A 13,477-nucleotide genomic window follows, 5' to 3' on the forward strand; every position below is an offset into this window, starting at 1 on the left:
ATCATAGCATAAGCAACAACCTACACTGAGGGATCTGTGGAAGGATGCATGGAAGCAGCACTCCCTGACCTCCTCTGATTCTGACCAATTGCCCCCAAGGACAGGAGATGGCAACATTATCATCACTGGCTCTGACAATGATGCAGCTTTCAAATATCCAAGCACAACAAAGTGTGTCTGAAAAAGGTCACTGAAACAAAATAAACAAACAAGTATGGGACTTCTGAGAATGCTAGGGGAATCAATTAAATTGCGTAGGATATTTGACATTTTCTCTTACATCTGTTCCTTATAGGGTTTACCTTTGAGTCTGAATTTCTAGGTGCTTATTCCTGGCTAACCAAAATTCCTTTCAAGGGGTTTTATTCCCATTTTATTGATATATAGTCTCAAATTTCAGTTATTATTAATCAGGTTGTTCCACCTATCAAATTTCATTATATTTTTTTTTCACCTAAACCTTCATGTATTTGAACTTACAATACTGAAAGCTTATTGTGGCTTTAAATAAAAAGAAAAACAAACTTAAAAGGCCCAAATCATTGTTGGGTCTGTTTTTAGTATAATACACATCCTAACTGGAGGATGCTGACAGTGTGAGGAATTGTGATGTTTACACCTTACTATTGGAAGTCTGCACTATTTTAAGGTGGTATGGTTATCTCAAAACAAAACTTTTGTACTTCCACCATCCAGTCTCTCTGTCCAAGTATGGTAAATATCTTTCCAGTGTAGGAGGAAAGGGCTGTACATATTTTTTTACCTCTTCCCATGTAGTAATACCCTTTTTCTGTGTGTGCAATATATTCAATTTACCTAATATATCTGCTCAAGGCTTTTTTCCTACCAGTATCTGGAAAGTAGCAGTCAGTGCATTTTCAACAGCCTACTCTTGGCTCCACCTCCCCCAGACCTTCTCTGAGAGGGGATGTGAGCAGGCTTTTGAACTTGATGAGTCATCAATGATGACAAAAGAGCTTTCCTTGTGGCTGTCACTTCTGAAGTCTGCATCCCTCCATCAAATAGCAGATGCAGTTCCATTACACCATATGGAAGTGACCCCTCATCCAAGAAAAATTATGATTAGGAGCAAGATGCCACAACAAGAAAATTTTTAAAATCACCCAATTAATAACCTGTCCTCAAAACAACAGAAGAAAAGAAAGTCATTAGAAAAAGGCCCTAGAAGTTAGCACCTAGCATGATGGAATGTAAATGGTAGGATGATATAGAGCACAGGTGTTCTGTACTACACCAATGCATAGATTATTATATGGGAAGAAAGCTACAGGACAGCCAGGGAAGGCAAGATGGAACTTCTGCATGCATGTGTACATGTTCTCGAGCCTGCATGTCTAAGTTCAACACCAGGGTATGACTATCTATGTCAGTACAACACAATCTTTTTCAGTTTCGTTTTCCTTTTTAGCATTTCTTCTTTAAAAATCTTCTACATCTTTAGTAAAGATTGTAAGAGATTAAAACTTGCATTGTTTTGAGGCTCATTTTGTGGGCATTAGAAATAAAAGTGCAAATAAACAACAATGGAACTGCTCAAATCAACTGGAGAGCAGGTTCCCGCTTTGGCTACTAGTTTTATGGATGGAGGCAGAGACCAGACCAGGAAAAGTAAGGTTGGGACAAGCTTCAAAACCTGACATTTTAAAAACCTGACTTTTAGGTTTTTTAAAAGATGTACAAAGATCTCCATTACCTAAAAACTTTAATACAGAATCCAAGTGCCATCTTTCAGAGCTCTATCAATGAAATGTTCAATTCAAAAGCAGTGTTATTCTGCGAAATCAAACCCAGTCTTGTTCTTCAGAAATAAATTTCAATGTTAATGAAATTTCTCATATTTCTATTTAGAGATGCTGGTGTGTCTCAGACCCCGGTTGATACAACACAGATCCCTTTTCTGCACTACTTTTCACTAAAGAAGCTGAAAACTGGTTTCTTAACCACCCAGTTATTAAAATTTCCAAAAAGGTCAAAGACACATCTGAAATATCTCCTACTATCTGCAGTCGGTAATCCAAATTTACAGTGTCCGTGCACAGTGGGTCAGATGCCACACCTCTTTTGTCACCTTCTCCCTTCCTCCAGTATTATATCTGATTTCATCAACCTAAATGAGATCTGAACAAATGTGATAGGTAGTGGCCTCCAGACCCAATATTCTTCCTCAGCACCAACAAAGGAAAGACAAGAGCTGCTGGGAACCCCAGTTGAGACCAAAGGAGAGTCTGTAGTCCACCTACCCACAGCCCATTACTTGCAGCTATCACTACATCCTAGTAAGCAAAAAAAGTAAAGAAGGAGGAAGGTGACCCATGGCTCCATTTATACTTTTATAAAGTTTTAGAAACTGAATCAAGGTGGAACTTTGGATTGGCTAGGGAAACCTGAGAGTGCAGATTGTGTTGTACTGACATAGATAGTCATACCCTGGTGTTGAACTTAGACATGCAGGCTCGAGAACATGTACACATGCATGCAGAAGTTCCATCTTGCCTTCCCTGGCTGTCCTGTTAGATCCATTAGATGAAACCCACAACACATTGAATCTTTGTGTATATACATACATATATTTTGCATAGATATGTTTATATCCTTATATATATTTATATTTATGCATATTTCACACAAGGTGAAGTGGCATCATGAACTAAATTCAGGATATTCCATTCTAATGGGTACTTCCTAGCAGTGATATCACAAGGATAATAATTATATTAAAATAATTGCAAGAAAAAGATGATTTAAGCCCAAATTTTAAAGTGTATACTTCGCCACAAAGTTCAGTGTCCTTCAATTAGATCATGGCTGATTTATGCCACATAAGCAGAGAATGAGAAAAAAACAGCAGGAAAACGAACTTTAATACAGTAACTTTGTTCTGTTTGTGTTCTATGTGTGTCACCATATATTTTAATAAAATTCATGATATACTATGATAGTACAAGAGGTAGTTATAAAAAGAACTCCCTTTTACTCAGAAAAAAGTGGCTTTTTTTTTTTCTTTTTTTTGCATTTATGTACAAAAAAATAAATATGGAAGAAAACTTAAAATAGTTGAGTGTTCAAGGGCTAAACTCAGAGTGTGTGAAACATATAGCCCAACACAGCAACTTTTTAAGCAGGGCAGAATCATTCATTTCACCAAAAGCAGAAAAAATGTGGAGGCTGGTGATTTGAAGATACATCTTGTAGTGCAGTTAAAAGAATTAGATATATATTTTCTTCTAGCATACACTAAAAGATGACACTTTTCCTATCCTTCAATTCAAGCATGTATAAGTATAATGTCAAATTAAGCTGTTAGTATAGAATGATGATGCATATTTCAGAAGTAATAGATGGCTTTGATTAGACTTCACCAAAGACTTTCATGAAGCTACAATATCTTAATTAAATATGAGTATGAATGAATAAAAAAAATAATCTCCTTATTAAGACAGCTTGTGCAGCAATTTTGGTCACAAAACCTGCAATTCACAGAAATAGCACTTGCAAATGTCTCTTGGACCTATGAAAAATTAATGCTTGTCAGTCTACATTTAAACTTGGACTTTGAAGGCACTTTGACAAGTTGATACAAACTAACAGACACATATACAAGTATTTTCTCCTACATTGATTCTTTCTCTGAGATCTGAGAGATTGCCTTCTTTTCGAAACATTGCAAACTCAGGACTCTGAAGCACTGCTTCTGAACGGGTCATCCAGCTATGGAGTTCTGTGGTATCCGCATCAAACCTAAGAGACAGAGAAGCACAACAAATCATTTCATTTCCACATAGTTTCTGACAACAAGATTGACAATAAACATGACTAAATGGTTGTTTAAACAAGAGAATAAGCAGCAAATTATCTCAGCAAAAGACAGTTTTAAGTTCCCCATATTTCATAAGAAAGTTCATATAAAACTCTTCATGGTAAAATTTGTAAGCACAGAAATATTTTATCATTTTTAAGACCCTAATTTGACAGCTGAGCAGATGCAACAATTTCCACAATAAGGATTTTAATTGTACATGCTGATGTTTTCAGAAGACAAGTCCTGTTAACTCAGCTGAGGCTGTGAGCTATATCTGGCTGATTAAATGAAGCCTTCATACCTGCAAGACTTCTGTCCCAGCTTATGAGGATGATATTACGAAGGATATTCAAGCAAGAAATTTGACTATTAGAAATTAGTCTCTTCTGATTAACTCAAATTTGTTGTAGAATGCAATTACTACTCAAAAATAAATGGTATTTTTCCTACCCTTGAAACTTTACAAACTGCAAATTAAGATCCCCAATTCTCTGTATATACTTTTAAGCTAGTTTTTACTGTACAGTCCTTCCTATTCCAGTCTGTATTCTTTTATAAACATCCTTAAAACTTATCTTAATTTTTGTTACCTATTCAGAAGGCAGCAACCCAAATTTAAGGTTACAATATGCAGACATTTAAATGATTGATGTGTAAACTGTGATTTGTGATTGACTATGGTTGTTAAGAAACTATTTTTTTCCTCTCATCTGTGCCACTCTGTATTCTTTATTGCACTATATGTTTCAGTATTTATTTCTAGACTGTACCTGATTTTATATTTACAATGATACAATGAAAGCATTAGAACAAAGACCGAGGGAAAAAAAATAGCTGTATCTTTTGGTTCCTTTTATAAACATATATTATATCATTTACATACAACTGAATAAAATCTACTAAAGCCAAGAACTTAATGGCCAAGTATATCTTTGAAGGAATCAGTTCTTTCATAAAAATATAGTCCATACACACAAGAACTAAAATACAAGGATGTAAGGTAAAAATCCAATGCTACAGAAAGGTACATATACAGAAATGCAAACTGAATACATGTTCCATGTTTGGTCTAATATTTATGCTATTTAGGTCTCTCTCCTCCCCCCCCCCTCCCCACACAGTGATCTTTGTGACTCCATTTAGGAACACAGTGTGAAAAGTTGAGTAACAAATAATGAAAGCCGAAGAACGACGAGTCACACAGCGACAATCCTGCTCCAACATCCTATATTCAAATTATAAACTCTTAGGGATGTGGCACTTGAAGCCATGGTTTAGTAGTCATGAGGTGTTGGGTGACAGGTTGGACTTGATGGTCTTTGAGGTCTTTTCCAACATTATTGATTCTATGATATGAATAATTTTTATAAAGCAATTCATAATAATAATTATATATCTATATACATACATATGTATTGTGAAGTAATGGAAGGTGCAGAGGTGGAAGACAATAGAAAAATCCCAGGTGGTTTATAATCTCTTTGTTGTGGGACCAGATTCTAATCCCTGAAATTGAACTGCACAGACCTTCCTACCTCAGATCCTATTTATTATTTCCAACCCTGCATAAATCAATTACAAGCATTGAATTATGTTTCCCCTGTTATGCATATAACAACTGCATAAAATAATCACAGAACATCAGATACCTGATAACAAAAAGATGAGTTTACCAATCCATCAGTACTAAACTCCCTTGGCTGCAGACACTACCTGTGGTGTTTGCTCCATTCTCAAGCTGAAAATAAGTATGAGCAGTGAGACCAGCTTCCTGGAAAATACTCTGGTGTTAGCAGGGTATAGGATGGAAACTGACAGTGCAAAATGTTTACCAGCCATCATTTCTTCATTTAATGAAAAGCCTCTGTAGAATCCTCCCTGGAACAGCAATGGGAGACTGTGGGACAGTTTTGATACTACAACAAAATAATCAAGAAGAGATCTCATGTCCCAGAGATTCATCAGATGGTGGTAAGCATTAGCCACAGCAGACAGCTTCTTGACAGAGCTGATCTCAGATAACAGATTGCTCTGTCACAGTTTCTTCTGGAGAAAAATATAACACCACAAACAGAGCATTCTTCCCCAAAAAGGGCTATACAGAGGAGGAAGAAAAGGATTAAAAGACATAGAAGTTAATTCTAAATAGTTTTTTTGTAGCACATAAATATCCTTAACATAAAAACATTTTTAAGTTATCTTAGAAAGAGAAAACTTTTCCTTCTATGTTCAGCTCGCATAAAACCAGAAAATACAGGTAGAATATGGCATTTAAACTTTCTGCTGTGAAGATTTCCTTTCTAAGCACAGCTGCAGTTGCAAACTATATTAACTCTAAATTGATATTCAAAGGATTGATACAGTCTTTAAATCTTCTAAGTATAATTGATACAGTCTTTAAATCTTCTAAGTACAACAATACTTTTGACATAAAAGGTAATGTAATGTTACATCTCTGAGCCAATAAAGTTGAGTGCATGTAGAATTTGTTAAGATAAATCCATGGAAGTCACTAAAATCAAATAACTTGATACAATTTATCTGTATTACTTTAACATGAGTGTTATCTTGCTCCCCACCTAAAAGTTCAATCTGCAGCAAAGGATTTGGTACTTCTGCAGTGCTCATGACTTGGTTTTTCATTTAGTCATTCCTTCTGCTATTCCACAAGAGAAACTGTGTTTTACTGCCCTCACTGCCCTCTCTCTACAGGCTAGCACATATCAGCTAAGTTCAAATATAGTCTCTCTACACCAGAGCCTGTTTGAAAAACTATCTTCACATTTTTACTCCACACGATTCAAATGTTCATAGAAGTCCCTCACAAATTGATTCGCTGGATCGTACTAAGCCATATGCCCACTTGAGATTACCTTTCAAAACTCTCTTGCCAAGATTGCCATGTGTACTTGTTGAAAAATCATTCCTTGTTCTACCTTTCCCTTCCTTTTGCACATTAAATGTACAACGAAACTCACATTTAAGGCATTTCACAACTTAGATCCATTTTGTTTTCTCTTTCTGAGCATGGAATTTTTAACTGAAATTCCTATCAGAATTTGATACTCAAGTCCTGCTACAAGCTCACTACCTAATCAAGTGTCTTTCAGAAACCACTACGTAAAAGCAAGTGCTAATTTGTTTCTGACTAATATAACTGATTGGACAGAAATGAGATATTTGAAACAATAACTATGAAAAAAATCACTTTGAATAAGTAAATTATTTTCCTTTGATGTTTTTTAATTTTCTAGGAAAATCAATTTTTTCTAAGTAATGAAGCATTAGAACACCAAATACAATAATTTTCAAAGAAATGAAGGGTAGTGTCTTTTTAAAAAAATAACACTTATTAAATGAACAAAAAACCCCACTAGATGGAGCAACTATCCTATTTTAACATGCCTTTCTCTTCAAAGGGCATAAAGTCTCCTTCAAATCTGAAGATTTAACATGGTATTGATAGTAATGTTATGTGAGTATACTACAGCAATGTTACGTTCCTTGGAAACATTAGGAAGCATGTACAAATTTAGTAAGTGACAAACAAAGTTATCTTTGGATGTTATTTAAGAACACTGGTACTAAAATTATGTTTAAATTAAATGTTATGCATTTCTAACCTGTTTAGAAATTAGGAATGGAGAAATTTTCTATTTTCAGATTTTCCTATGCTGTTTTTTCCCAGATTATGTATATACCATGAAACTGAAGATGTTACCTTGCAATTCTTTCTCAAACTTGCAAGTATTTTTTTTTCTAATCCTCGAACTTCAGCTATGTTCCATTTATCTCTAGTCCTAATGAATACTTCCAAGACATTTATTATACAGCTCCAAGCATTTTTTCCTTTCTCAGGTTTCAAATTAATTCCTTTGGGAAAAGGATCTTTCTTATGACCAACAACAGAAATTAACATGTCTCAATTATTCTGACATTTTTAAGAAGTAATTTTGAGTTAGTTTTCTAACTAAGGGGATGGGTTGGCGTGAAGGGAGAAAAAAAAAATAATCTGCTTCATATTTCTGCTTTCCACAGCTATGGTAAAAATTGGCTTTAGGAGGAAAGAAAAATCAGCATCATCTTTCCCATTCATTTATACTTCAGTGATTTGAGGCAATGAAAATATCCCCACACTCTTAGTTCATTTAAAGAATCAAAAGCTATGCAGCGTCTTTTTTTTGCAGTAGCTGTACAGGCTTTGTTTGTCTTTGAGTATAGGTGCAAATAAATAAGCACAAGAAAACCCTGAAAGATCTTGCAAGCATTGCAGGACTGATTGTATGGGAATACAACCATGAGACTCTCCCAGTAAATAAAAAAGCATTGATGGAAAATGTGTCTAGCCACCAAAACAGATAGGCATTTTAGCCGACCACCCAAATTTAAAGATGGCTTTTCTTCTCCCATAGATCTGCCAATAACATAGCTGCAAGTAATCATAGTCTCAAATTGGATAATATATCCTATTTTCTGTAGAAGGATCTATATGTAAGATCGCTGCTTGCAATACTTCAGACTGACAAAAGCTGAACCACTGAATTTATAATTCTTAGTTTGTATAAAATGAGGTATTTCTGGACATAAACAATTTCTATAATCCTGTTAATTCCTTCCCTCCAGTATTTCCCTCATATGATTCAGTAACCTGCAGTCTTCCAATTTTACTTTCAGTATTAAGGCAGATCAAAAGAATACAGGCAAGAAATAAAATATAGACCAATATCATGTACTTAGTAGCTGAGAAAGGCACTTCTGTTGCAAATTAGTCTTGAATTTTATAGTAATGCATAGCTATTTATAGTAACATCTTTATTAAAGAATCATAAAACTTTTTTTTTTTTTTTTAAATCCCATTACTTCATTTAGTTTTAACTAATACAGCGCTTTTCTTTACAATAGCAGACTCATATTTTACTTCCTTATATGCATGTCAAGTTTTAAAATACCAACTATCAAAACACTTTCAAATTTCAGGGTAATTTTCTTTCTTAATTTTTCAATTTCCAAATTAAGAACACAAATAGTTCAAGGTAAGGATTGTGCCTCAATATAGATCTACTCTTGCATTTAAGACAACAGGGCCTGGATCCTGTTTGAGATCTTTGCACATTTCTACTGAAGCGTTAAGGAGACTACTAATGCTTATAATACCTGCTAAGCAAAAACATTGCCATCTTGCTTGAACTCAAGAACTCTTAGTCTGCTCTTAGCCATCACTGTGCATTATCTTGAGTGCATGGAAATATATTAGCAAAATATACTGCTCATTATTATTTAATGATAACCTAGGATGCAGGAAAAAAATAATAAATAAAACAACAAACAGATTCCAAATCAAGACTTTGGAGATTAGATTCAATTCATTTAAATTTAGACCACAAAATTACTTATTTAGTCTAAGCACTTTCTGTAGGAAGAATAGTTATCCAATTTAACAAAAAGGGAGTGAATCAGTCTTCTTACACCACAAATACACCATTCTTAAGTAATGATGTTAAACTAGAAACTTCACCTGTAGAATGCTCAAAGGTAAGATAAATCCCTCTTCAGATACCTATGCAAAGAAGTGTCTCCAAGTATCTTTTTTTTTTTCCCAATTAGATGCTCCTTTTATTACAAAAAGTTTTCTCTTGCTCTTGATATATTTTATTCTTCTTAATCAAATATTATTTTACAAGAAAATAGCCTAATGTTAAAAATATAATGAATTAGCAAAAAAAAATTTAAACAGAGTCTTTAAATCTCTTATCTTGAAATTCATACGCTTATCTGAATATCAGAAAATACTCCCAAAATAAACATAACAATGAGTACTTGAAGTGCAGCTTCTTAGCATCTCTTTCAGAAATTTAGTACTTGACCTAATTCTATTTGAACTCACAAATTAATCTTGGAACTTAAACAAGTGTTCAGTATTTGCCTAAAATCCCTTGTCACTTGTACTTGAGTTACACAGGAAAAAATCTGAAAATAATGATACTGGATGCTTCACAACAATTTAACTATGCTCTGCAGAGCTGTTGCTTCTATTGTTGACCCAGAAGACAGAAAGATAGATGCTGGAAGGGAACTCTAGAGATCACCAAGTCCAACACCCTTGCCAAAGCAAGATCACCTAGGGCAAGCTGGTCACCACAGGAACACATCCAGATGGTCTTGAAAGTTGTACAGAGAAGGATACTCCACAACCTCTCTGGATGGCCTGTTCCAGTGCTCCATCAGCTTTAAAGAAACTTCGCCTCATGTTGAGGTAGAAATTCCTGTGTTCAAGTTTGTATCCATTGCCCCTTGTCCTATCACAGGACACCACTGAAAAGAGACTTACACCTTCTTCTTGACAACCATCCTTCAGGTATTTATAAACATTAATAAGATCTCCCATCAATCTTCTCTTTTCCAGACTAAACAGCCCCAGGTCTCTCAGCCTTTCCTCATAAGACAGATGCTCTGGTCCCTTAATAACCCTTGCTGCACTTTTCCAGACACTCCCTAGTATGCCCCTGTCTCTCTTGAACTGGGGAGCCTGGAACTGCACACAATACTCCAGATGTGGTCCCATTAGGGCAGGGTAAAGGAGAAGGAGGACCTCCCTTGACCTGCTGGCCACACTTCTTAATGCACCCCAGGATACTATTGCCCTTCTCAGGCAAAAGGGCACATTGCTGTCCCATGGATAACTAAGAGAATACTTCTTGTCTTTCAAGTTTCAAGAATATAGTCAAGCGAGACTCCCACAACACCACAAAGACAGACTTTTACTGACAATAGTTATTATTATAATGCTATTGATGTAATGATTCATATATTATACTGCAAAATAGCTGGACTAGAAGTACAAAAAAACCCCCGCATAACTCATGCTGCATAAAGAAAGAGAATAATCAATTGGTATGTTAGAGAAAGGAAATAGAATTTTAACCTCAAAATGTATACAGCAAACTATTGCTGTCAAATTACCATTCTTGCATTCTCATCCAAATTCTGTCAGTATTCTCCCTCTGTCTCCTAGTAACTCTCACCTCTTCCTAATTTCTGAATCCACAAGGAGTTGCCTTTTTTTGTGAGGTGGAGGTGGTGGGAGTTCCTCTTTAGCATGCTTAACCAGGATTTGTTCTCTTGTGGTTACCATAGTTACAGTTTCCATTACAGTTGTCTGTGTTAGTGATGTCTGAGTGGTAGTGACAGCCTGTGAAATCTGTGAGAAATATAAAAAACAGAGGTCACACATTGTTTGAAAGACTTCAGTAAAGACTGTTTGGACTAGCAATAGAAAATAATGAGAAATTGCTCCCATCTTATTATAGGCTGATCTTCAGAAACAAACGTACAAAAATCCACCCCCCAACTCTGCCACTCAAACCCAATTGTTTTATCTGATTCATGCTACGTGAATACAGTATCTGCAGAAGTCAATATCAAAATCAGAAAGGATCCTAAAGAGAATAAACTTAGGTCTCCTTGTAAGTCATGCTGAAGGAAGAAAAGAAATGAACAGTCAGTTTTATGAGGAAATGGAATGATAGCAAATATATAAAATATTACTATTGCTATATGTTCCTCTGCCTTCATTCTGAAAATGTATTCCCTGAGAAGTGATAAGGGCATTGCAATGGCACTAAATTACCAATTCTTATTTTTACCATTCATAATAACTTTCAAACTAGAATATAATTCATCACAATCTACTTGCACAAAAGGGCAGATAGCTTTCTGTCAGGAAATCTCAAATTAGCAAACATGCACTAGAAGGCAAATTGATTTGCATCAATTTTATTCCATACTTAAAAGATAATGTTAAGGGGGGACAGCAGATACTAATACACATAATATGTAACATTGCAAACACTATCAATCTAATGCATTTAGCTTTGTCCAGTAGTATGAAAATAAATCCTTCATATGGTTCAGCTGCATAAAAAGCAACAGAAAAAAAAATAATTTTCTACTCCTTTGTTTGAAAGATTCTGGTTGTACATGGACTGCCCATTTATATCTGTTTCTGTATAATAGCAAATCACAAATTTTTCACTTAAATGTGGGCAGCTGTTCTTAAATCTTTTAACTCCCAAGAAATGGGTCACTTCTTTTTTTGGTTCTGACACATGAGGACTCAATTTATCAAAATGCTCTTGTTACAGCTTCAATGGCCAGCACACAGTTTAGGGGCAGTGAAATGGAAAATAAAAGGAAAAAGCTATACTGGGATCAGGAAAGGCTGTGCACCACAAAAGCTCTGCTTCTTTGTATATTGCCAATGAGCAAGAATCAGAAAGACTGTCCAATTCAATGACAACAATGCCAGTATCTAAAATTTCACAAAACTATATATACACACACATAAATTATCTATTAGTTCTTGAAACAGGAACTCTGTTAGAAAATGGAGGTACCTTAGATATTAAGACATTACTGTTTCTATAAACAACAGAGAAGAGGCACACTAGGTAATTATAATACCTTTCCCAAAATCCTCTCTCATATTGGGGGGGAAGTGATGAGTTGGGAAGTCCATTACCACTGCAGTTTTGGCAGTCTTTCTTACCTAGAACATTCAGCTCAATGCTGTGTTCTGTCCCCTAGAAATGATGAGCTGCCTAGGTTTTAGAACAGAACCTGGACTACTCAGAAAACTGCAAATTTAAGATTCAGAGCAAAGTTTTAGGTTTCTGTTTGTTTGGCTTGGGGTTTTTGTTTGTTTAGTTTGGATTTGTTTGCTTGTTTGTTTGTTTGTTTTGATTTGGGGGGACTTTTTTTCCCCCTTTTCTTTTTCTTTTTTAAATTTCTGGTTTAACTATGTCAGTTGGAGTAAGCTGCATGTGAACTGCAGAGAGTTAGCCAATGTTTGACCTACATAAATTCTTCGGAAAAGAATAAAAAATAGACTTCTTAATTCCTACAATATTATCCCTAATACCTTTTAGTTCCCTCAGCAAGATGTATTGACTTGAGTATTTTCATCTACAGAAATTATGACAGTATGAAGTAAGCATTTCCATACAGCTTTATTAAAACTTTATACATGATTTTAAATTTTATCTTAAATTAATATTTGGACGAGGTAGGGGTACAAGGAGAAGGGAGCAGAAAGGAAAATATTTAAAGGTTCTGAAATATAGAATTTTATGAAATTTTAGGAGAATACCTGATGTCATCTTTCCCTGAGTTGGTTCTGTAGCTATGAACACTCCAAATAATTGCTTGCTCCTCATATGCAGCTTTAGGTCCAGACTCCTCTTTCTTGCTACAGTTGGTTTTATCCAAAAATCAATGCTAGGATGATGTTTCTGACACCTGAGGCCATATCCTGTCATGTTTCCATTTTCCAATCAATACTAGGGTACATGTTACAGTAAAGGTGGTGTAAAACAGAATAAACCACAGCTAGGGCACTGTAGAAATCATCTACAGCATACTACCAATTACACAGGAGTAGCAGTTTCAGATGGTGATTGGATACTGTGCTTCAAAAGTAGACAGTGCAATCACCATATGCTCAGAATAGTCAAGTCTTGATGATTTACATGTTGAAACAGTAAAGAAGCATTTTTCAGGCTCAATCAATAGAGTGGAGGTTAAATACTGCATACTTCAAGAGGAGAATTGAGATGTGGTTTTAAGTTCATAATCATACTAATTAGAGACTGGGTAAGGCTA

The 13,477-nt window shown here is 35.2% G+C and overlaps 1 protein-coding gene across 6 annotated transcripts in view; it reads right to left on the bottom strand.

The window, feature by feature from the left end:
• Window positions 1–13,477, bottom strand: part of DMD (dystrophin) — a 1,125,431-nt gene that overhangs the window by 704,388 nt on the left and 407,566 nt on the right. For all 6 annotated transcript variants that reach the window (XM_054165808.1, XM_054165807.1, XM_054165806.1 and 3 more), the window contains 2 exons: window positions 10,843–11,018; window positions 3,636–3,759 (listed from right to left, as the gene is read on the bottom strand). In XM_054165808.1, the coding sequence (XP_054021783.1) occupies window positions 3,636–3,759; window positions 10,843–11,018 (300 nt within the window). The remainder of the gene's footprint in view (window positions 1–3,635; window positions 3,760–10,842; window positions 11,019–13,477) is intronic.

This window comes from Dryobates pubescens, chromosome 12, assembly GCF_014839835.1.
Source record: "Dryobates pubescens isolate bDryPub1 chromosome 12, bDryPub1.pri, whole genome shotgun sequence".
Taxonomy (NCBI): domain Eukaryota; kingdom Metazoa; phylum Chordata; class Aves; order Piciformes; family Picidae; genus Dryobates; species Dryobates pubescens.